This window comes from Lotus japonicus, chromosome 5 (genome assembly GCF_012489685.1).
Source record: "Lotus japonicus ecotype B-129 chromosome 5, LjGifu_v1.2".
Lineage (NCBI taxonomy): Eukaryota > Viridiplantae > Streptophyta > Magnoliopsida > Fabales > Fabaceae > Lotus > Lotus japonicus.
In genome coordinates, this window is record NC_080045.1 from 47,791,216 (window position 1) to 47,817,289 (window position 26,074).

The following is a 26,074-nucleotide window of genomic DNA, read 5'->3' on the forward strand; positions in this document are numbered from 1 at the left end:
TGAATAATTATTTATTTATTTATTTTTAATTTGATTAAAAATAGTATTTATTTATTTATTATTTAATATCATTATATATTGAAATAAATTAATTTGAGGTTCTGATACCGAAAGAGAGTATATAACTATTATCATATCCTGTCAGGATAAGTTCTATCATAGCTCCCCCTCAGGATAACTTTTACATATGATGGACATGATATGATAAGAGACATGATAGTGTTATCATATCCTGCTGACGCAACAAACACCAGATAACAACAGGAAATGATTACTATCATATCCTACTATCATATCATGTCCTTCCTTATCCTGTCCACCAAACAGACCCTAAGAATAGTGCAAAGAGTTGATTAAACACATGTGGCGGCACGGGTCCACATGAATAGTGCAAAGAACTAAGAACTAAGAACCTAGCATTGGAGATACTCTTAGTACATCATTTTTTCCTCTTTCCACAATTAACACTCTAATCTTGGTAGTAATTTGGTTCCTATCAATTGGTTTTTTCATCCGCCTACTCATATCTCTACCCTAATTCCACCATGTTAATTTGCATAACACTCTCCTCCTCTTAGCCTTACTTACTGACTTGAGTATCATTATGTCTTATAGATATCTACTTTTGACGTCCACCATCACCGCATTACACAGAGAAAAAAGATATCTAGAATGACATTCATCATTGAAGGACAAGGAGCCCCATCTAGAGTCACATGTATTAAGGATCATATACTCTACTACGGGTGGCAATAAAGGTTGGCAGGGCGGGCTAAGCCTGACCCGCCATCAGTTCGCCTAAATACGGGCTGAGTTGGGCTAACCCACTTTTCATATTTAGGTTGAAAGTCTCAACTCAATCCACATTTTGGTAGACAAGCGGGTTGACGGGCTAGCCCACGCTACAAAAAAAAATGTTATGCAATTAGTAAAAAGTAAAAAATGTTACTCAACTTTCCTTGTGCAACAAACAAAAAGCTTTTTTTTTTATAATTTTGTAAGTAATGCTTTTTTTATTAATTTTTTAAAAATGATTATTTTTACTTTTATACAATGAATACATTCAGAAATTGGTAATTATAATATATAATATAATTAAAATAAAATTAGAGTTAATATCTTTTAACAAACTTCCCATGCAAATGAGTAGATAAGATTTACAGGCATGAATATACCCTCATCATATTCATCAACAAACATCATTTCAGTGCACAAGTTGCTACATATGCCTTTAGAAAAAAATTTATAATTTAATTTTTGGCTAAAATTATCTTTTATTATTTTCTTTTCTAAAATTTAATAATTCAAGTTATCAAAATAACTCCAAGTTAGTATTAATAAATTGAAAAAAAAAACTTTAGACCATGTGTCTATAATACTCAACTAAATGGTTTAAAAAATAATAAAAAAACTCAACTGAATGTTCTCCATACGGCTCTTCTCCCTATATATATACATAGAATCTCTCTGTCCAGCTTCTACCATCACACACCCACTTCAGATTAGCCTCTTTCCCATGCACCTTTCTTCAACACAATTACCCAACCCTCTTCACCTCCTCCTTTAGTTTATTTCCTCTCTTCACCACACACAAAAAGGGGGAAATAAAATGGTGAAGTTCTCAAAGGAGCTAGAAGCTAAACTCATACCAGAATGGAAGGAGGCTTTTGTTAATTACTGGGACCTCAAGAAGCAGATAAAGAGGATCAAGCTCTCCAAAGTCCCAAAGCAAACCCATCAAGCAGCTGGAGGGGACTTTGGTTTCTCCATTTTCGATTCTCTTGGCTTTTTTCTCAAGAAATTCGCCTGCAGTGAAGATAACATCACCAATATCATTAAGGTAAATGATCTTCGTCATTAATATTCTGTATCATTATACTTATTGAGTATTTGAATTTCAAATTATAATCTATATTAAGACCGTAATCCGTCATTAAAATAGCATTGCATAATTATGATTCAAATTAGTGAAAATCTGATACAGTTTCTACATGGTATCAGAGCTTCGCCTCTACTAAGTTCTGGTAATCATATGAATCTTTCAAGAGATTTAATTTTCAGTATGTTCTGGTGTTTTCCGGTGATGAAGTGTGAGATTATGGCATGTCCAAAATTATAGAAACTCGGTGCGAGTTTTGCGCATGTCTCTTTGTCTAGTAGTGTTTCATCATTTAATGACTATTAGTGCATGCATTTAACTTTAATAAAAGATAAGCACAAAAATAAAAAAGGTGACATCATTTTCTGACAACTAATTGCTTTCAATAATTTAGGAAATGAGTTCCTTTTAAGTTACAAATTAAGGACTTGTGTAAATATGGCTGACTTTACAGTGGCATTGTGGTTAATTAGAAGTTTTAACAGTTTTGGAAATGGTTAAAATTAAAGTAACAATTTTGTAATTCCAATGATATATATGTCCAGATACATAATCCTTTTTTTTTAAATGGATGTCCAGATACATAATCCTAGAATCATCTAGTTTTTTTTATACCACAGTCAATAATCCTTAAAGATTTAAATAGTTTAATGATTGTGTGAATGCTAATTTCCTTCTTTAATATCTAGACATTAATGGAATTGATTTTCTTTGTTTTTTTCTTTTTAAAGAGGTTGGTGATAATAGAGTAAATACAATGAATGGTTGTGAGAAAGGAAAAAAACAAGATTTTTGAAAAGTTGAGAGGAAAGCGACAGTAGTGTATCTCAGAACTATTGTAGCGAGATGATGGTGTGGGGATATATATAAATATAGGACTCAAATTAAAGGGGGTATTAGTGGCCTCTTTTATTAGAGAACCTTTTTCTACTTTCTTTTTGGAGTTTCTCATTCTCTCACGAAAGCAAGAGGTACTTGTTAGAAGAGATCATATTCACTTAATATTATTGGAAGAGATCATATCCACTTAATGACATCTTTGAGTCTCAATAAAATTAATATTATAACCGTCGACGATGAGCATACCTTGAAAAACCAAAAAATAATATTCACATAATATTAATATATCGAAATTTGTACTTCTACCATTCTTCAATCTTCATAGAGAAAAAGGTAAATATGTATTGCACTAAAGTAAGGATTTTTTTTTATTAATCATATTTCTAAAATGTGGTTAAAATATTTTTTGTTTAATTTAATTGATTCTTTAAAAAAATAATTGATTGATGTGATAATATTTGAAAATTGATTGGTTGACAAAATTTGTGCATCAAAATTAAATTATTTTCCATATATGTGAGATAAAAGATAAAATTAAACTTTGACCATGTGACATGAACGGAAGGTTATAATTAGGTGTTTGTGGGAGGAGTTGGAACGAGTTTAACTTAATTTTTACTAGGTTTAAAATATTGATCGGACCATTTTTTAACCTGAACTCATTCTAAACTCGAAGAAATCTAATGGAATGTGGGGTTAAGACACATGGTCAAGATGAGTCCATGAACATGGCCGGATCTTATACACCGCTAGTATCAATAGTCAATGATCACCCATATATAAAGCCATGTATAGTTAAACCAATGCGATATATAAAATATAGAAAGATAATTAAAAGTAACATTAATATTATTGTGATGTAATGCGTGCAGGTGAGGAAGAAAACCATAAAGGGTAGCGGGGAAGAAATCTACGAAACCGAGCTTGCACAGCTATTCTCAGAAGAGGATGAGGTATAGTATGTCATTGTTTTCTATTCTTGGACTTAATTGCGTCAATAAACTTGTGAAATATTGTACTTTTGTTTTTTCTTTTATTGTGTAGTTATTAAATTAAATGAGCTAGCCAGCTAGGTGGTGTTTGTTTATGAGAGAGTAATTGTTGTTGTTTCAGGTGCGTGTGTTTTTTGCGAGGCTGGATGAAGAGCTAAACAAAGTGAACCAATTCTACACGAGACAAGAGGGTGAGTTTGTGGAGAAAGGAGAAACACTGAACAAGCAGCTTCAGATTCTGCTTGAGCTCAAGCAAATTATCAGTGATCGGCGGCGGAAAAATTCTCCGTCGTCAAAGGGAAGTAATCACAGTAATACAGGGAGTTTCCCTTCCCCAACCCGGGATTCTGATTACTCATCGGGTGAGTTATCTCTGTGGGAATTTCTCTTTATATTGTATAAATAGGTGTGATTAGTTCTTTAAATATTTATGAAAATGAATAAACACAATATTTCAGCTAACATTTTCACGTCATGAATTTAAAAATTTAATAGAGAGAGATCGACAGTAGATAAACAAGTGATTGATATGATGAATCGAGTGATTTGAATATAAAAAATAGATCTCAAAAGAAAAATGAGATGAAAATAAAATGTAAGAGGGAAATTAGGCGTGAACGTATAAAAGTTGGTTTTGTTAATATTGTTGAATTTTTCAGTAATAAAATCAATCAAACATCCCGGTTAGCTAGATTTGTACTCAAGAAATTCCTGCTGTCAATTCCTTTTTTTTTTTTTCCTATTAGTGCTTGCTGACACCATGCAACATATGGAACTTGGATGACTATGTGGAACGTAGTCCCAACAAGAAGTCAACTTCAATGTTTTGTCCAGGAGTGTCTTAATGACATTAATTATAAATATTTGATATAAGACATTTTTATTTTTATTTTTCTTGGAAAGAAAATCATTTTTTAAACCATTAGAAAGTCATTTATTGGAAGAAGAAACAATCACACAAAAAAATGTTTATTGATGAATATCGAAGAATGTTTATAAAAAAATAGAAATATAGTATTTTTCACATAATAAAAATATAGTATTAATATATTAAGAACTAAAATAACTATGTTTATTTTAATATTGAAAATTTAAATTATTTTTAAAAGTGCTCCAAAGACTTTAATCATTTACATTTTATGATAAAATATTAAATAATTATTTATTTTTAGTAAGATAAATACTTTTCTTTAAACAGTTAAATAATTATTTAAACATTTTAAAGTTTTTAATGAGTTTTTTGGATTTAACTTATATACACCGAAAGCGTAGAGTTTTACTAATACATTCAATTAAAACTCTCAATTATCCATTTTAAATAACAATTGAATTATGACAATGTAAATTAATGAATTAACATTGAATATATTATATATCTATGTGGAAAACGTTTTTACATCTCCGACTAAACTTTGTTTTTTTTTTTTTGCTACATAGGAAAATTAGACTTTGTTTATTATATAAACTATAATTTTTATTTGAGAACATTTGTAAGCATTTTCTTACTTTCATTCATATGCAATACGCCCTCCGTTACTATATAACTTACACTTTAAGGTTGTTGCACAAGTATTAAGAAATAGCAATTAATGTTTTTGTTTTATTAAAATTGCAATCTAACTTCCTACTATACCCTTTATTTCTCTTATTAATTCTAACTTTTCATTTTTCCTACCACCAATAAATGAAGGGTACAATTGGTAAAGTATAATTAATGCTCTCTTGAACTTTGTAAAATGACAGATAATTAGGAACAAAATTTAGGTAAAAATAGTGTCAGTTATTTAGGAACGGAGAGAGAGTAAAGTTGTGAGCTCTTATTTCTATATTCTCCACATAGATATCATTAATAAGTTGCATGATTATATTAGTTGGTGCAGAAAATTTTGGAGACTCAGACGAAACAAACTCAGAAATTTCACAAACGGATGAGGTAATATCAACACTAGAGAGAAATGGAGTGAGTTTTGTGAATTCAACAACGATGTCAAAAGCGAAGAAAGGATTGAAGCCTAAAATGGCAATGAGAATTGACCCAACTCGGGCGATTACGGCTATCACAAGCATGCTTTGGGAGGATTTAGTGAACAATCCAACCGGTGACTTCATTCACAAGAGGAAGATTCAATGTGCTGAGAAAATGATTAGAAGTGCCTTTGTGGAGCTCTATAGAGGCCTTGGCCTGCTCAAAACATACAGGTAATTTGAGCCATCCATCGCAACTGATGTCAGAATGGCAAGAAAATCTAAATAAATAAATTTTTTTTGGTACATAAATAAATAATATGGTATGAGTATAAAGTTACAGTCAATTTATTTAAAGAAATTGGAACCGGATTAAAATAATTTGAATACTAGAGTTAACAATTAGAGTTCTAACTTGGAAGTCACTAAATATTAGAGGTAAGAATATAGTTCATCGGCGAACCAATTTTAAACACATTTCATCGAAGTATTTTCATTCCAAAAATGTGTATCTAAGTAACATTATTTTTTGTTGCGTTACGTGAGAAACCTACCTAATTTTCAAATGGTGCCTGATGAGTGATGAGATCAAATTGAGTAAGTTTTATGCTCTTACTATAAGCATCTTTCATTATTGTGCAATTTTTCTAAATCAAATAATCTTTATTTTGGCAGCTCACTGAATATGGTAGCATTTTCAAAAATCCTTAAGAAGTTTGACAAGGTAAGGTTTAAAATTATTCTCATCTTTTCTTTTGTCACCCTAGTATATACAGAGGGATTCGATGAGATATTATTCTTTTTGTTCATTAGCTAGTTACTTACAAATTTGCTATATATGTAGGAATAAAGTTCTCTTGGGTCACATTCATATCACATATTTTGCTAAAGTAAAGACAAAAATGAAGAGGAATTTTAGCCAATTTTCTGATCAATAATTAATTAGTCATTTGTTGTCATATTATTCTTCATACTTCAACCTAACTTGCCCTTGAAGACTACACTTCTCACATAAAGCTTGTGAGAGTTTTAGCAACCAGACCAACCATCTCCATGATTGAGAAAATCAACCTGAATACCTGATTTTCGACCCCACTATATTTGACTGACACTACACGTGGGATAAAGATAGTGGCAGAACCACAATTTTCTCTTTTCAATGTCCCCTTTTGAGTGATGGAGTCATATTTCTTTGAATTTAAATTAAGCTTCATAGTTTACCGTCAAAAAATAAATAAATAAGCTTCATAGTGCATCTATTGAACTTTAATTGATAGTGGAGATTAAAGTTGTTTGACAAAGTATGTGATTAGCTTAAAATAATTTAATTTTCTTTGTGCAAGTCTGAGTGCATAAGAAAAGTATGTATTTAAATAAAAGTATTTAGGACCATTACATAACCACTTCAACTTTTAATGTGTACTTAAACATTTACCTATCTAAGAGACTGTGGACATATGTAGCTATATCTTTAGTTAATTGTGTGGGACATCTTAACAATAATGTCGAATTGCAATACACGATTGTGACTTAATTCACTTCCTTGGCATTGATTTATTTTGATAAGCCATATATATTATATTGAAATGAACTTCCTTGGCATTGATAATTTATTTCTGCAACTAATAACTTCAATTAACTTAGCTTCTCTAATCTCTAAGATCTTTGAAGTTCAAATCTAACAACATTCCTATGATCTAGCAGGTGTCTTGTCAAAAAGCTTCTGGAAACTATTTAAAAGAAGTGAAGAGATCACATTTTGTTAGTTCTGATCAGGTACATGTTGAGGAAAGCCACTCCTTTTAATTAAGTACCTTTTGATCTTGGTGTGGAGATTGGGTTATATGGTATTCTAATCAAAGTTATTATGATTAAAATATTTGGTTTTTAAGGTTGTTAGACTAATGGACGAAGTGGAAACCATATTCACAAAGCACTTCGCCAACAATGATAGGAAAAAGGCAATGAAGTTTTTAAGACCACAACAACATAAAGATTCACATATGGTCACCTTCCTTGTCGGTAATATAATGTTTCTTTCTCTGTCTGTCCATTTCTGCACCATACATTCAGTAACACTAGTAACATATTTTTTGCATAATGGCAACACTGCCACTTCAAATTGCAGTGCAATATCTGAGGTTAACACTTAGTGCACTAAGACACAAGCCAAATAATATAATGATGCAATGCTACTAACCAATGGCCCTGTAGCCACTAATTTGTGCATTGTGTGGATGCACTTAGTTGATGGGTCAAATTTGAATGAGTTATACTATTCATACATTGATTTTGTACAACATTATTTAGAAAATCATTTTACTACCTATCTCTCTATCACATCAACAATAATACACTTCTCTCCCACTATTTTGCAAATTTTGTACAAAAACAGTTGTACTTAGATAATTTAATTTGAATACAACATAAATGCTAGCAATGAATGGTTAGTTCAAGTTGTACATGTTTAATTTTATTTAAACAAGATTTTGAGTTCAAAGTCTTGTGTCCTAAAAAAAACCCTTGGAGAGCTAGCCCCACTAGAATGTCGATGTTTCCAGCTTGATTATGATTTCCTCAAGTGGAGTATACGTACTCAAACCAAGTGAATATTACATAAGTGCTAAATTGTTGTGGGAAAAAGTTCTCATAGAAAATAGACACAAGTTACATGTGCTATTCATCTTAACACCTTACTTATGATCCTTAATTTCCTATTTACTATCTCTGCAGGGTTGTCCACAGGTTGTTTTGTATCCTTGTTTTGTGTATATGCAATCTTGGCCCATTTGTGCGGTATTTTCTCCGCCAGTAATGAACCTGCTTATATGGATAGTGTCTATCCTGTTTTCAGGTACTATATGTCATACTTGGATCAGCTTTTGATTCATCAGAATAAATTTTGAAACTCCGAAGCTACTCACAAAATATTCTCCCCAGAACTGATTCTAGCTTTAGAATTGACTGTAAAAGGGTTTTCAAACATGCACTAAGTAGAGAAACCAGCTTCAAATAAACTCTCATTTAACTATCAGATAATATTTGTTAAATGCCCTGAAATGATTGCCAATGTGCCAAGTTCTTGATAATGGTAAAAATGAGAGAAAAACTTTTCCTAAGCAGATTATAAAATCCTGTCTAATCCAACTCATCTTTATAAATATAAACAATGAAATTGAGCATACTTAAGCCAAGCAGTTTGTAAAAACTTGCCTTGAATATTTAATTTGCTGAATTTACACAAAAGTGCCTACATTATAAGTGCACTAATGGTTAGAATGATATTGTGCAGTGTGTTTGCATTGTTAAGCCTGCACATGTTTATGTATGGATGCAACTTGTACATGTGGAGGAGTACAAGAATCAACTACAATTTCATATTTGAATTCTCACCCAGCACAGCACTCAAGCACAGAGATGCATTTCTGATAAGCGCTTCCTTGATGACAACTGTGGTTGGGGCAATGGTCCTACACCTGCTTTTAAGAGCTGCAGGCTTTTCTCCAGGCCAAATTGATGCTCTTCCTGGAATTCTTCTTCTGGTTCGTCTAACGAGCATTGTTGCTTTTCCTTATTTTTGAAAACCAACTAGCTTAGTTAGCTTGAAAACCAGAAAAAAAGTGATTTATAATGTCATTGTCATGTCTGGTATTTAACTCAGTTAAACTTTTGTGCTGACTGTGAACTTCAATTTTCAGTTTTACATAGCGCTGCTCATTTGCCCGTTGGACATTTTCTATCGCCCGACCCGGTACTGCTTCATCCGTGTTATTCGCAACATAGTCTGCTCTCCAATTTATAAGGTAAGCTTCCCTCAATTGGAATATACATTTGTAATATCATACATGTAGAAAACTGAACATGACATTATTTCATTCTGATTTATCATTTTTTCAGGTTTTGCTAGTAGACTTTTTTATGGCTGACCAACTAACTAGCCAGGTGATCTTATTGTAGCAAGCAAGTTTTTAATATTTTTTTTCCTAAGTTCACATCTTCCTATTATGCATCCTAGTTAACATTAAATTTTGCATGTTATTGTTTTGGATACAGATTCCATTGCTAAGGCATCTGCAAACTACAGGTTGTCATCTTTTTGCTAGAGTTCTCAAAACACACCATTCTGAGGCCTGCCATTCTGGAAGGCTATACATGGAAATCACTTATATCATCTCATTTTTGCCGTATTATTGGCGTGCTATGCAGGTAAGACTTGGATTCAATTAGTAGTTGTATATTTCTGTTTGACATTGTAACCTAGAAAACTAACAACTACTTCAGGAATTTGGAACTTGTTACATTTCTAATTGAACTTTTTCTTTGCCATTGTACATGCTCTTACCAGTGCGCGAGACGGTGGTTTGATGACAGTGATGTGAACCATTTGGCTAACATGGGTAAATATGTTTCCGCAATGGTGGCAGCAGTGGCTAGAGTAACATACAGCAGGCAGCATGACAATCTGTGGTTAGCTATGTTTTTAATCAGTTCTGTGGTGGCCACAGCTTATCAATTGTACTGGGATTTTATCAAGGACTGGGGATTTCTGAATCCCAAATCCAGAAATCCATGGCTCAGAGATGATCTAGTTCTAAAGAACAAAAACATATACTACATGTCTATTGTAAGTTATCTACCATTTTCTGATCTGAATATCACAATCATAAGTTTTTTAATGTCAGAAAATGATATTGGATTGCAGGCCTTAAATGTTGTCCTAAGAGTGACATGGATTCAGACTTTCATGCATTTCAAAGTGGGGCATGTTCAATCAAGATTGCTAGAGTTTTTGTTAGCTGCACTTGAGGTTATTCGAAGAGGGCATTGGAATTTCTACAGGTGCAATTTCTCACATTTTATCCCATTAAATTGATTTAAGCAGACTTTAAATTTCCTATTTCAGCTAAAGTAACACATCCTATTAATGCTTGTCAATAAACAAGTCCTCTTAAAACCACAACCTGTTAGGTATTTAGACCTACTTTGTGCTAGAACAATGATGTTATTAAAAAAATAGGGTGGAAATGACAGAATTAACAGTTGTCAATAGTGAACAGATTCATAGAATCACTGATGAACTTCATAACTTCTCTGAACAGGTTGGAAAATGAGCATCTAAATAACGTTGGTCATTACCGGGCAGTGAAGACAGTTCCGTTACCATTTCGAGAGAATGACTCTGACTACTGAGGTCAAATTTTCATACAAGTAAAGAAGTCCAACAGGGGTGGTAACCAACAAGAGGCAGAGAGTTTGTGAGCAACAGAAAGGGAGTCATCCCTAAAACTTGTGAGATCACTCCCTATGCAATGCAAAATGTGCATCTCAAATGACATTTATCCTGTAAATTGGCTCTCAAAATTATGATTTCCCATTCTATATCAACATAAGGAGAAAAAACTTCTGATTTCTTTCCTTTTGTTTATCATCAATTTCTCCTTGGTTTAAGCAATTAGAGGCTTGTTTCTGTTTAATCTAATTTAAACTGTAATCAAGAATAGAAGTAGTATCAATTTAACTGGTTGCAATGAATACAGAATAGTGTTTTACTGCATAATGAGAATAATAGTATCAAACTAGTTCTTTGAGGGCATTATACAAAGCTTTGCAGGAATTGAGAGACCATAGGAACTATAAAAGGATGCTGGGGAGCCATAATTTATTGATCTACACTGGCATGGTATACTTGCTTGAAAGAAAGAAAGAACAAAATACCTGCTACTTCTTTTCCATTCTCAAAAGTTCTGGGATTCTCTTCGCGATACAATATGCAGTAGACTGGATTGTGATCATGGGATTAACACCAATTGCAGTTGGAAACAGACTGGCATCACACACAAACAGGCCTTCTGCTTCCCAACTCTGCCCGTTCTTATCGACTGCACCTTCCTTTTCGGTCACGCCCATCCTGCAGCTCCCCATCTGGTGTGCAGAGGCATACAAACTCCAAATTTCTTCATGAGACATTGGCCCTCCTTTTGCAGACACTGATTCCAAAAATTTCTTCAATTCCTTCTCATTATTCCCACTACACTCAATTCTCTGGCCATCACTTCTGTGAGTACCTATTTCAACTGCTCCGGCTGCTGCTAGAATTCTCAGTGCCTGCTGCACTCCTTCGTTGATGTTCTCTTTGTCAGATTCGTCTAACTCGTACTTTATCCGACCCTCAGTCTTAACTTCTCCGGAACCCTTGTCCCTTATAATTGTGATGAAATGAACAGTCCTAGAATATCTGAGCATTCTTTCTTTGAAGTCAAGTCCAGACACCCAAGGAATCAGCACGGAAAGAGATCCCGGTCCCACTGCTGAAGTTTCAGTTATAGCTTTTACTTTGGAGTAGTCCTCAGATAGCACCTTGTGGATAGAAGTAATTATTCCTCCCTCATAGTTTTTACCCTTGAGATCAGGAATTGAGTCTGGGAAATATCCCCATGTCATTAGCACTGGATGCAGGTGAAGGTTTTTACCAATGTTCTTATTCTTCAATGCACTTGAGATCATCAAAGGGGGTGTTGAAAGAGCCCCGCATGCCGAGATTGTTACTTTGGCCTCAATTTGCAGTCTCCATGTGATGTTATCTGTTAAGACATTTGCCATCACTCCTAAGCATTTCTTTCGTCTCACGCGTCCTTCCTTGTTATCTCCCAATATGAACTTTTCAGCTTTGCATCTTGTTAGTATCACTGCACCATGATCCACAGCATCCACAAGCCATGTAACCTCAGTCCCTTGTTTATCTCCTCTTCTACAACCAAAGTTGCAAGACCCGCAGTAATGATGCTCTGATGAATTTCTCGGCACGTAATCAACTTGAAGACCGAGTTTCTTACAACCTTTTCGGAGAACTTGATTCTGGAGCCCTTCCTCAGCACATTGATCCGTTACGCCGATCCTTTTACACACCATGTCCATGGCAGAAAGGTACTCATGGCTTGAAAAGAGTGATAACTTGTGATCCTCTGCCCATTCCTTAAGCACATGATCTGGTGTTCTAATACATGCTGCCCAATTAACAGCAGAGCCTCCACCCACAATTGAACCAGCCAGAATTGCCACTTTACCATCAGATGATGCTAAAGTTCCTCCTAATTCGTAAAGCTCATTAAAAGAAGGACCTTCTAGAGAAGAGTAATCACTGGGAGTAAAGTAGTTTCCCTTCTCAAGAACCAGCACTTTCAGGCCTAAGCTTGCAAGAACAGCAGCTGCAACTCCTCCACCACAACCAGACCCAACAATTACCACATCACATTTGACTTTGAGGATGTTGTTTTCAGCATCTATATCGATTTCAAGACCTTTCTGCGCAAGCGACCGAGGCAAACTCGAGTTATTCTCAGTCATAGCTTCTACAATTCCCTTCTCAAGAGGCCTCTCTTTGTTCACATTGCTTGTTATCTCATCAGCAGTGTCAACCTGATATCCAATAGCTTCCCATGCTGGATTCTCACCTTTGTCATTACACTGCACACAAGTAAAGTGAATATTCCATCACACACACATTATCATAAACACATAGGACTAGGAGGCAGAATAATAAAACAGTGCTCTATGGAATTTGTGAATAAAGGAAGTTGTTTTGCCTGAGAGAAGAAAACAAAGAGACAAAGGGTTTTGATGTAAACAAATGCAAGTCTGATGGGTGTGAGGAACCGATGCTTGTGCCATTTCTGAACAACTTTTTGTCTTTTGTCCAAAGGAATGTTTGAGAAGTTGGTGATGAAGGGCCAACTTTTGCTCAGACAGAGAGACCCACATAGCAGCAAAGTGCCCAACCTTGTTGACAACAACCACAGAATCACTCTCAGTAGTATCAATGCTTCTGATAGAGCTCTTTTCACTAGTATCTCTGCAACCTGAGCACATTTCAGATCAATAGATTGTAATTACTCACTTGGGATAAAGGCATAAAGTAATGGTGCTTTTACAGGTTTACTCTCCAACAAACTTTGAAACATTCTTACAAACTTTCCCTTGCATAAAGAATATTAATTTATAAATGTAAAAATATTAGTTTTGAAAATAGGTGACCTCTAATGCACCACTTTTTAGAGTGGTACAATTTTACACCTCTTTTTTTAACCTGCTATAATAGGTCAAAACATATTTTTTTAAAGAAATTTAATATATAACAAATTTTTAATGATACTTTTTTAAAAAAAAAAATAATGTGTTGACCTGGTATAACTGATCAAAGTAAGTGGTGTAAAATTGCACCACTCTAAAAGTGGTGCATATTAGAGAGACCCTTGAAAATATATCAATTAAATAATAGTTGGAACCGCTATATATTTAAAAAAAAAAAACAAGCTCCATATATTAAGAAGAATAGGAAATATGGCACAAAACTATTACATCATAATGAATTAACGAAAGATCTCATATGGGACCTCTTCAATCTAGACCCTAAAACCAGTGGTAAAAGATAGTTTTTCCAAACTATCGACAACAAGACAACAACATTATCAGTACGACGCACAAACAAAAAAAAAACAACAACATTAAAATAAGACACTAAATTGCGGTAATCGCTAATAATATAGTCAAGGTAGGATGCTCCCATAGTTGCTTGCTTCCACCTCCAAAACAAATGCATAGACAAAAACCTAACTTTGTGGACAAAAGCCCATGGCAAACCCAAAGCCCCTGGCAAACCCAAAGCCCCCGCCACCACTAGAGAGAAAGCCTTCATTGGGGAAGAGGTTGCTGAAACCAACACCAAACCATATTTGTCACGAGCAACATAAGCTAGACCTATCATCCCTAAAGAAGAGAGTGGAGCATCAAAACTGACCTTCACAAAGTCCCCATCCGGGAGAGACCAAGTGCTAGGAAGAAAAGACGTGGGAGCAACCACTATAGCCTGCGTCATCATCGAGGGCAGCATCAACTGGGCTCGCTAAGTTAAAGTTATGGAAAGTTATTTCAGCACCTCAAACCACACATTTTTCTTCCAAAATCCTAAAATACCCCATTCCATCTTCTTCTTCCCTCAATCTCACCTATCACCTTCATCTTTTTCCTTCTCACCCTAAGTTCCAACTAGTTTTGTGCTAATTCAAAATACACTACATCCAATTTTAAAATTGGCAGGTAAAAAATATGCTTTTTAAAAACACACTATCAAAATTTAAAACCTAATATGTAGACAACACAATCCTTTTTTAGTACATCGAAAACATAAACTACACCCGTCAGGAATCGATCCCAACATAATCCTTTTTTGGTACTTATAGAATATTTTATAGTTTTAAATACAGACTTATTTGAAAATTAATACTTTTAATAATATTTTTTATTTTAATTAGATTTTATTATTTGGAACTCCGTACTACTAAGTTAAAACCAATTGGTTACCTATCTAATTTTAATTTAGATTGCTAGTTAATTAAAATTTTAATTTTTGTTAATTTTAAAATAGCATTTACCTTAAAAAATAATCTCATTTGTAAATTTATAAAACTAATTTTAATTGAATAATTAAGTTTTTAAAAAATTAATTTAGAAAAATTAAATTTTAAAAAACATATTGTACTTTCTATTCGATGGGAAATTTCATACATTTCTCATTGTTTATATTATATTCTATTATTATTTTATCCACCTCAAGCATAAGATATGATAAGAGTCTATCATGCTCTTATCCTATAATGTCATTATCCAATTATCTTGTCCTATCATGTATTATCTTATCCATTGTTAAGAAACAAGACCGAATCGGCCGGTCTGACTAGTTAAACCGGAAATTGGTCAAGTTACTAATCCATTTGAAGGGAAAAACAAGCAAACCTCACAAACGGTGAAAAGCGATCAATAAATAGTCGAACAGATCAAAACTGGTGCTATTAAATCGGCCCGAGCAAATTTAAACCTATAATATTTTAAAAAATCTAAAATATCCTAAGAATTTTCACAAAACAATTTGTTTTATTTTAAATTCAATCAAAATATATTTTATTTCACTAAATGTCTCGTATTTCATGTCTATGCTGCGGTGGTTTGCTTGGTTGATTGATCAGAGTTGGGTGGTTAAGTTTGAGCACATTCTCCGTGAGGGCAACTCGGTTGCGGATCTTTTAGCTAAGGAGGGTGCTCGTGGGGATTGCGGGATGCAGTGCTTGGATGCTCCTCCGTTGGTTGTTGTTCCTCTTATTGCGGATGACTATCGTGGCACCTTGTTTATGAGGCGCTAGTGTGTTGTCTTTTGTTTTTCTTTAAGCTAAATTGTACCCCAAAAAAATGTCTCGTGTTTAGTTTAACATCTCACATACATGGCTTTTTGTATTTTATCTTTATATTATGAGATTAATGGATATACACCGTCAGTGTAAAAAAGTTTTGCACTGACATTCAATCACATTATGCCACATAGGACTAAGTGGTTATAAATTTTTTTAATTTTGGCTTATCAAAAAAAAGTACATTAATAAATCGTTGATGTGGCGGAAATCAATTGGAAGCATGTGTAAAACAAGTTTACACTATCAGTGCACCTCTCATTTTCTATTATATTATTCATTTTTATCTTACAAGTTATGCATTATACTGATTTATATCAATATAAAATTTAAATTGACTTAATTCTTAACATTTTATGTTAATAAATTATTTAATATATTATATAATATTAAATATTTAATTATCATCAGTTCAATTATGATTGACCACAGTTGAACTAGTGAATCATGAACCAATGCGTTGATTGATTTAATTATTAGTCCAATTTTTAAAATATTAGTATATCTTGACCAGAACCCAAGCTGGTTCTCTTTCAAGTATTCCTTTGTCTACCTCAGGAGTATGTTCTTCCAACGCACTTTTTTTGGGTTCTTCGACATCGTCGGGTTTTATTTTGGGTCGTGCTCCCACTGGTTCTTTCTGCGGTTTTGATGTGGCCTTGCCGAAGGAGGATTGGGATTTGGGTGGCCATGTTCTTCTTTCTGGGGTTGACTCTATGAACCACGAATTGGCAGGTCTGCTAAGAGATGAGGGTGAGGCTCTAGTTCAGGCTTCTTCTTCTTTGGCTGAAGAGGGTATCATTTTGGAGGAGGATGATCTAGTTCTCGAGTTCTTTCCTCTGAAGCCGCGACGTAGAGGTCGTCCTAGGAAAAAACATTATGTGAAAAGTGTTCTAATGGACCTCCTCGTAGGCCTTGAGGGCGTCCTAGAAAATCAGACAACTTGGAAATTTCATGCATCCCTCCTCCTGTCGATCTTGCTCCTTCTTCTGGCGGCTTTTTCACTCGTGCTACGAATGCCTAATATTTGGAAAAATCTGGGGGTATGGTGTTTCGGAGGCTATTTGTGGTTTGGCGGAGGATCTTAGAGAGAATTGGTCGGTTGGCATGTAGGTGTTTCGTGCCAGTCTCTTGGGTTTTGTTTTGCTTTTGGGGCTCTTGTGGGTGCTTGGGGTGGTTTAGGTTTTTGGCTTGATTTTATCTTGTTTTCTCTCTGTTGGGTTTTCGTTGTTCTTTTGGGTTGGTTTTGCGTTTTTCTTTTTTCTTTCCTCCCTATGTGAAATAGTACTTCTCCTTTGAATTTGAATAAATCATTTTTGCTCAAAAATATATAGAAATTATACGTTATAAACTTTTTGATCAGAAATTATTTATCTAATTTAACTCTGAAAGAGTAATATTAATTATTCGTATATTCATAAATTTAGTTTTGAAGCTCAGTTGAATGGGAATCAATCCTCTTAAATTAATCACCAGCTAACCATTAATTTTTATTATTTTTATTATTTAACACACACAAAATCAAAGTTATCAACTTTAAAAGTTTGAAAACCATTTTAGAGAACTGTAATGATGATAAAATTTTATTCACATAGAATTGAGTTGGGAAAGTGTGATTGTTCTCCTTTATGATTAAATTTTGCCATATCATTTAAAAGCAGTGATGTATATTCATATTTATATAGCACAATTTTATTAGTAATAGATGGATAAAAATACCATTCATCCAGAAAAGTGAGATTATAGCAATCAATCAATATCAATATCAATATCAATATCAATATATATTAGAAAAGAAGAACTTTCATAGTGACGTGTCAGCACCAGATTAATTCTTAGTGACGTGTCAGCACCAGATTAATTCTCATAAAAACTATTCCACGTGTCAATTTGTTAAAGGATATAATTTTCAATTGATATATGTTTTAATTTTATATATTCTAACCTAATTAATTGATATTATTTTAGAAGATATAATTTTCAATTGATATATGTTTTAATTTTATATATTCTAAAATAATTGATTGATATTATTTTAAAAGATAAGATTTGGTCTTTTAATTTATTTTAAATTTAATTTTAGTATATAATGATTAATTTTTATTGAATTTTCGAATTTTTTATTAATTCGGGATTTTATGAGTTTTTATTGTCATTTGCTAGATTTTATTAGTTTTTATGTATCTTTATTTAATACTTTTTTTAATATTAGATTTGATTGGGATTTAGGTTGTTTATTTCTTAATTTTATTTTAATTTATCTTATTATTTATTTTATTTTAAATCCAGGAAATACTTTATTTTATTTTAGATTTACTTTTAGAGTATATTAATTAAATTTTCTTAAATTTTCGGATTTTTAATTAATTCATGATTTTATGAGTTTTTATTGTGATTTGCTAGACTTGGTAGTTTTTATCTATCTTTATTTAGTACCTTTTTTAAATTTTAGATTTGATTAGGATTTAGGTTGTTTATTTTTTAATTTTATCTTATTATTTATTTAATTTTACTTTCAGGAAATATTTTATTTTATTTTAATTTATTTATAGAGTATAATAATTAATTTTTATTTAATTTTCGGATTTTATGAGTTTTTATTGTGATTTGCTAGATTTTGATAGTTTTTATCTATTCTTATTTATTGTTTATTTTTAATTTTAATTTCAATAAATATTTTATTTTATTTTTGAGTTACTTTTAGAGTATAAATGAATTTTTATGGTATTTTTATTGATTTTTCATATTTTTATTTAATTCAGGATTTTATGAGTTTTTTATTGTGATTTGCTAAATTTTGGTAGTTTTTATCTATCTTTATTTAGTACATTTTTAAAGTTTAGATTTGATTAGGATTTAGGTTGTTTATTTCTTGATTTTATCTTAATTAATCTTATTATTTATTTAATGTTAATTCTAAGAAAAGTGAGTTAATTTGGTGCTGAGGGTCCACAAAGCTACCATGGACACGCAGAGTTTTGATAGCTGCTATTTCTACCTCTGCCACATGTCGTGATCAGGACAGAGATATGCCGTAAGATGATGTTACGTGAAGAAGAGTTTATCATGTTGTGATTGATGGTTTGTGCCATTTCAGTTTATCCTTTATTCGTAATTCAATCCTGGATTCTTAAATTTCACATATTTTGTGTGTTTTGATCCAAAAGTTTACAAATTTTTGCATAGACCCTTTGACGAATCATTGTTGAAGACGTAATGTTTTGATTCTGATGTAATGTTTTTTCTATTGTTCTTCTTCCGCTTTTGTATTTTTTTAAACCAGATTTTAGTATAGTTTGTAGAAATTCATGCGTGTGAAACCATTCTAAACCAGATTTTGGTATAATTTATAGAAATTTACGAAACTTACGATAGCCTGAATTTATATTCATTTCTCAAATTTTGCCCGTTTTTATTCTTCATGTTTGAGTTGTGTGTATAAGCATACTATTTGCACTGTATGTGAATGATGCACAACTTACTATTATTTTTTTTAATGATGCACATGTCAGTCAAATTGATGAAAGCATATGAAGAGCTCACATTTAATCTTCATGAGTATGTTTAGCCCATTCTTAAGGTTGGTTCATGTTTTCCTCAAACTCATTAGTTTTGCATATACTCAAGTTTTAGTATGTCAATTGGGTGACTTATCTTACTTTGATCTATATATTTAAATTTAAATTGATTGTTAGTATAAGTTTATTGGTGAAGTAACCACAATTATTTTGGGTGGGAGAATTATTTTGTTTTTTTCTCACATATAAATAATTTGTTGGGGTGCGCACATATGGGGCAATACACTATTTTTTGTTTCTCTTGACTGAAATGTGCCTTTGATTTTTTGTTTCACAAGGGTTCCACCCCAAGATTCACAAATACACTAAATACAATTCTTTCACCACAGTCCTTTCAAATTGGTGAAGGAGGGTATTTTATTCTTCAAGACTTCATTTTGGGTTTCTGTTTCAATCTTCTTCATGAATTGATTTTGTTCTTCAACTAATTGTAAGATGTCATATGCTTCAAGGATTCCTGCTTTTCTCTTCTTAATCAAAAGCAAAAGGATTGAGGAAAAGAAAATCTTCTAGGGTGCAGAATATTCACTAATTGGAAAAAAAATAACGCGTGTCATTCTCAGATTAATTCTCATAAAAAAATACATTTTAAAATTTTAGATTTGATTAGGATTTATATTGTATATTTCTTGATTTTATCTTAATTTATTTTTTATTTATTTTTAGAGTAAAACAAATACAATTTTAAATTTTAGATTTGATTAGGATTTAGGTGGTTTATTTCTTAATTTTATCTTAATTTATTTATTATTTATTTTTAGAGTATTAATTAATATATCCCAAACTTTTTTTAAAAAGAGTGAGTTTGAAAGCTATAGCTTAAGTTAATTTTTTAATATATTCCCAAATAATAATTATAATAATAATAATAATAATAATAATAATAATAATAATATATGTGTGCGGATATGGGCCGGTTGGGTACTATAGTGCCCATACCCGCACCCATACCCACTATTTTTTGCGGGTAATTATCTATACTCAACCTCATACCCATTTAACGGTTTTTTATCATACCCATAGTGGGTATTTTTTGCGGGTACCCTATGATTTTGAGACCCATTGTCATCCATAGATTTAGATTTTGGCAAAGATGGATAGCTTCCTGTAATGACATTGAATTGTCTAAAGGTGGGGAGCTTCGAGTTGCTACACACGTGAGTATGGAGACGAGTACATGTAATTTTTAAAAACGCGGGTATGAAGATGGTACTATAGTACCTACCCATTGTCATCCCTACTTAGTTGGAATAAACACAATAATGTTATACTTTATGATATATCTTACACAATCCTGATTTGTGCTACTATCACATTAATTTTTTTTAAGATTAATATGTTGATAATTCCTTATATCTATGATTTGTGTTATCGTCTTCATATTTACGAAGAATGTGAAACGAGTTCCTCTTGGTCTCAATCGGGCTTAGAAGAGAAGTCTTTATCTCCACTTTACTCATCAATTCTGACTTTTCTATTTCATTCGTTGTTTAATATATTTTTAATAATCAAAGTATTAATTAATGTATTAAATACAATAGAAATATTTCTCATGCAACGCGCGGGTAAAAAACACTAGTGATTATATGATTATATCAATCAAGAATGCAGATTAGTAACAACTTCAAATTTCCGAAAATAATCGTTTTTTTTTTTTACAAAAAGGATGTGTCAGGAATGTTGAATCAAAGTTAATACAATTTTCTACCTTATTTATTAGTTTCATATTATTTCTAATGATGACTCCACCGAAAAGCATAAACAAGTGCACATGGTGACAAACATTTCCGATCGCTTCTCTTCTGTTCTCTTTCCCCACACGAATATGTCCCAAATTTTATCCTAAGGACATTACCTCAAACTTGCAGAGGATCTCTTCCTCCATGTCCAGACCATATATCCTTTTGTTAATTTGACGTATGTTACTACTCATTCCGAAAGCGGTCGTATGTCCTTTAACAAATGTCTTTTTTTATATTCAAATTTGTGTTCTCATTCATAAGATGATATAGCTTTTTTACTACTAGACTGACATTTTGTTGGTAATATTGTGCTCTTTAATCCAATGACACTTTTTTTTCTGAATATTAAATCCCAATCATTAATTTGCAGGAAACCCCTCCTTATCCCTATCTTGTACTAATAATCTTCAGTGGATTGTATATCTTCCTGTGACTAATTTTAAGCATCAAGCAAATTAGAAGCAATTAAAAAAAACATATAGCATGTTTTGATCATATTCCCTTTCCTCAGAACCAGTTTTGACACTAAATAACCATTCACAGAAGTTTTTTTTCCAATAAATAATTGATATTGGTTAAAAATCAATTATAGAAAGGTTTCCAAAAATGAAGCTATACAGTTTGTGATACAGAGAAAAACAGAGTGGTATTAGTACCTCATCAGGGACAGAGAATTCAGAGCCAGAAGCTTTCCAGAAGAACTGCACTGCCTTGCTTTTTGGTTCACTTTTCAAACATTCTAACTGCAGAGGAGGCAACACTGTCTCGCAAATGCTTGCAAGTGATTCCATCTGAGCTGAAGAAAATGCATGTGTGTACTTGCTTCCTCTTCTTCCACCTCTTAGCAAAGGATGACAGTACTCTCTCCCCATCTCTCTTTCTCTCTCTCGCCAGAAGATACAAAATTGGTTTTGGAAGGTCTTTGTCCTATAGTAGTTAATTACTTGACTTGACAATGGGGGTGTACTTATAGAGACTTGCATGTTTTTCTTGTATGGATAATCAAAGACAGGTGTGCAAACCGTGAGAGTGTATGTAAACTCTTTTGCATGTTTTCAATTCTAGGTAGGTTATTAAATTGTATTACTTTTCTTTTTCTTTAAAACATTACATTTTCCAAACAAAAATAAAAAATAAGGGCTATATTCGTGTCTCTGAAATGTTTTTTCAAACTCTCAGTATTATCAACAACTAGAAGTAAAACCTAACTATAATAGCCTTTAGGATTTATGAATTTAAGAGATCCCATTATTGAATTAAAAAATATAGTTAAATAATGATTATGTACAAGCAATGGTCGTTAAGCTTTGTGTTCTATACAAATGCATTTGAGACAATTTTAACTAGTCTTTTCTCTATTGTCATACATATATATAGATCACTTCGGTCAATTTTTCAATTCATTAGTTTCACATTACATGATACAGTTATTTGACTTTTTTAGAAGTCATATTAGTTCAAGCACACCATAGATTAATAATCATCTTATAATCAACAATAAGCTTAAAACATTTTAACTGTATTTTATATCACACTTTCATACAAAAAGATGAATTTGTAGGACAAAATAATGCATAATCATATCTTTCTTATAATTCGTATATTGTACGTCTCACTTTTTTATACAATTTATAAGTGTTCGAAATCAAAACATGAGAGTTCTCTATTTCAACATCGTCACATTTCATAGAATCTCATCATTATTGGTTTTTCATCTGCCGACCTCATTATATATTAAACATATGATAGAGGTGAACAATTTCCATATCGCGTGAGTATATTTCTACAAACAAAATATTTGGAACTCGAAGTTGTCCAACGATTACCACATGGTTTCAATTAAGATATGTATACATCAATTATGAATATATATGTCTACATCAATTATGAATATATGAAACTGTGGGCTGTAACAGAGAGGTGAGGTGAGGGGGAGAGGAGGCGTGCAAAGGAGGGGTGCGGCAAGGCAGCATGACGGGAAGTAGGGGCCCGGTCGGTGATGAGGGTTAGGGAGAAGTGTGTGGATGGGGTTTGAGGGAAGAGGGGGCTTATAAGGTCAATGAGGCAGAGAAGCCAAGGACGACAAGTTTTTAGATGGGTCCATCAGAGTTCAACTTAGCGTCGGTCAATTCTGACACTAAGTTGATCGGGGAAATTAGTATTGACTCTGAATCTTCACTAATTGACGTTGGGCATACGCTAAGTGGTCAGTGGTTTTAGTGTGTCTTACAACCGACGCTTCAGCGGTTTAGCTTACGCAACAACATAGCGGTCGTTCCGACGCTACCATTATATATGTGCAGTTCAGTTTTTTGTACATTTTACGTTGGTTTTGCAACGATTTTGCTAATTTACGTTGACGTTGGGACCAATGCTAATATTTGACGCTAGTAAAATGTATTAGAATATAATATAAAATCATTCATGTAGTTCTTACCCAACAACTTAAATTTTTTGGGTAATTGGTTGATTGACAAAGTATCATAGCCTCTATGACTTAGCGATCTAGATTTCGCTTAAGCGCATGATAAGTGGATATGTACATTTATTGCATGAATAATTTTATATTATATTATAATAAAATGAGCATGTAGTGCATGTCTTTCAAAAAAAAATGAGCATGTAGTGTTAAGATTTAAACTTAATTATTATTTTTTATATTTTTATTAAAAGCTAATGAAAAGTTTTTATACGCTTCTAATATCTACACCTTATTTTTTATATTTTTATTAAAAGCTAATGAAAAGTTTTTATACGCTTCTAATATCTACACCTACATGCCAACAAACCTCTCGCTCCACTTTATTCCAGAAAAGTTATATGGATATATGATGTTATGTCACCTAAATATCAACAACCTTTTCTATAATGGTGACTGCATTGTTTACTTACATTGATTTTCAGTTCTATGAAATAAGCACATGCAGGTAACTAATTTATTAATTTACAGTGTAAGCATATCTTTTATTCAATTTGAAATTAAACAATCAAACAAGCTCATCACAATCACATATGATGGTATTATTGTTTTTTTAAAATAAGATTTCGGATTCGAGGGTTGTATTTTGTAAATTAAAAAGACTCTACAATATAAGAGAGTCAACTCTACTATATGATGCAGGGATATTCTAGCTCATGTCGAATAATATTATCTTTGATGAAGAATACATGTAAATATAAACACAAGCTCGATCACAATCTCTCAATAGTTTATTTTAAAAATTTAGGATAATAATTGTATTGCAACTAATAAATGCGGAAAATAGAAGCCAATAGAAGCTGTCTAAAAGTTAAGAAAAAGCTACTTGGATTTAACTCAAAACATGATTAGTTATTTTATTTCAAATAGCTTGGAGTAATATCAATGTTCGGTATTATAAATTTATAATTATTTTTCAGTGTTTTTTTTTTAAGGAATGTGTTTCAGTGTTTGCTAATACTTTTAAGCCAGTTTAAAATTTATTTGATTAGTTAAAAAATTAATTAGTTTAATAAGTTCTTCAAATGTGTTTGACAAATTAACTAATTATTTATGTACCTTAACTTCTTCTTTTTTTAAACTACGTGGGATAGCTTATAATAAAAAAAAACATTTGCAATAGATTCATTGGAAAAAAAATATTTGCAATAGATCTAGCTAATTGATATTTTTCTGCCTACGTGTCATCAATTTTACCGTCATCAATTCATGTAGTGAGTCTAGTCAATTGAGGGTTGACCACGTGTATTTTTCGCATCATGGATTCCTCTAATTTTTTTAAGCTAGTCTTTTTACTCTTCCCCTTCCTCTATCTACTCCCTTCATAACGACCACATGATAGATTCCGACCACTAACTCATTTCAACCACGACAAACTCATCTCGGCCACCACACCAAACCCCTCCATGATCACCAAATCAGTTTCCCCATAACCACCACATGTCTCTTCCTCTTCCTTCTTCTCCCACTCATCCCACCACCCTGAATGGCTGAACTCTTCACCTTCCTCTAAACACCATATCCACCCTCCCTCATCTTACCTCCCCTTCCCACCTCCCACTACACTTCCCACCGGCAAGTTTTAGAATTTTCCAAATTTAAAAGCACATTTTTAAATTGGAAGCAGTGATACTTACATTTTAGTGGCCCACCTCGTACGATTTTTAACTAATAAAATTGAGAGTACTAGAGAGAGTACTGCTAGCATTTTTCTTAAATTTACTCATAAGATTAAATTAAATGTGCATTACAACAAATACTAGTTTTATTTCAATTATGCTTCTTAATTAATAGAGTAAAATGCACTCACCCCCCTCAAGGTTTGTAAGAATGACACTTCACCCCATTCTTTTTTAAAATCTACACTCCACCCCATTTTTATAAAGGCAAACTTTAGTGACGAAAACAAATTCGTCACTAATAAAAAATAATTACTAATTAGTTAAAATTTAAATAAATGTAATGCATATACAATATCATACATTAATTTATGAAAATAACTTTACTGAATTAAATTTAAAAAAACCATCGACTTTGTCTGTTAAGTCCCATCTATCTCCAAATCATATTTCTCACGACAAACGGTTACCACCAAGCCTTTGCTCCCTTTAACACGGCGGCCACCTTCCCAGAATGTGAAACCCCATGGCACCACCATGCCTCAAAGTTTTGTTGCGACCTGAACCCCAGAACGTGAATCGCACTTCCCCAAAGCTACTTGTTCAACTACTTCTTGTGAACTTTACCCCTTTAAGTTGTGAGCGAACGCTCTGTTGGTTTAAGATGTTGTTGGATTTTGTTAAAAACAGTGTTCCACCGCATCGTTGGGTTCTAATAACCTCCAATCCACTTCATATTTCT

General features: G+C 32.6%; 2 protein-coding genes across 3 annotated transcripts; one reads left to right on the forward strand and one right to left on the reverse strand.

Moving 5' to 3' along the window:
• Nucleotides 1-1,467: 1,467 nt before the first annotated feature.
• LOC130716831 (phosphate transporter PHO1) lies at nt 1,468-11,087 on the forward strand. Of its 2 annotated transcripts, none has more exons than XM_057566839.1 (15): nt 1,468-1,840; nt 3,592-3,672; nt 3,833-4,073; nt 5,583-5,910; nt 6,352-6,400; nt 7,381-7,452; nt 7,569-7,698; nt 8,410-8,530; nt 8,969-9,218; nt 9,375-9,479; nt 9,574-9,618; nt 9,730-9,882; nt 10,022-10,300; nt 10,379-10,515; nt 10,776-11,087. In XM_057566839.1, the coding sequence occupies exons 1-15, from the start codon at nt 1,610-1,612 to the stop codon at nt 10,864-10,866; spliced, it is 2,313 nt and encodes a 770-aa protein (XP_057422822.1). In that variant the 5' UTR covers nt 1,468-1,609; the 3' UTR covers nt 10,867-11,087. The 2 variants fall into 2 exon arrangements, with proteins under 2 accessions (XP_057422822.1, XP_057422823.1); XM_057566840.1 differs by having other exon boundaries at nt 5,592-5,910.
• Nucleotides 11,088-11,289: 202 nt separating this feature from the next.
• Nucleotides 11,290-14,548, reverse strand: LOC130719674 (long-chain-alcohol oxidase FAO1-like). The gene is made up of 3 exons (XM_057570285.1): nt 14,288-14,548; nt 13,260-13,532; nt 11,290-13,140 (listed from the first exon to the last, which is right to left on the reverse strand). Exons 1-3 carry the CDS (start codon nt 14,546-14,548, stop codon nt 11,395-11,397), a joined length of 2,280 nt encoding a protein of 759 aa, XP_057426268.1. The 3' UTR covers nt 11,290-11,394.
• Between the last annotated feature and the right edge of the window lie 11,526 nt (nt 14,549-26,074).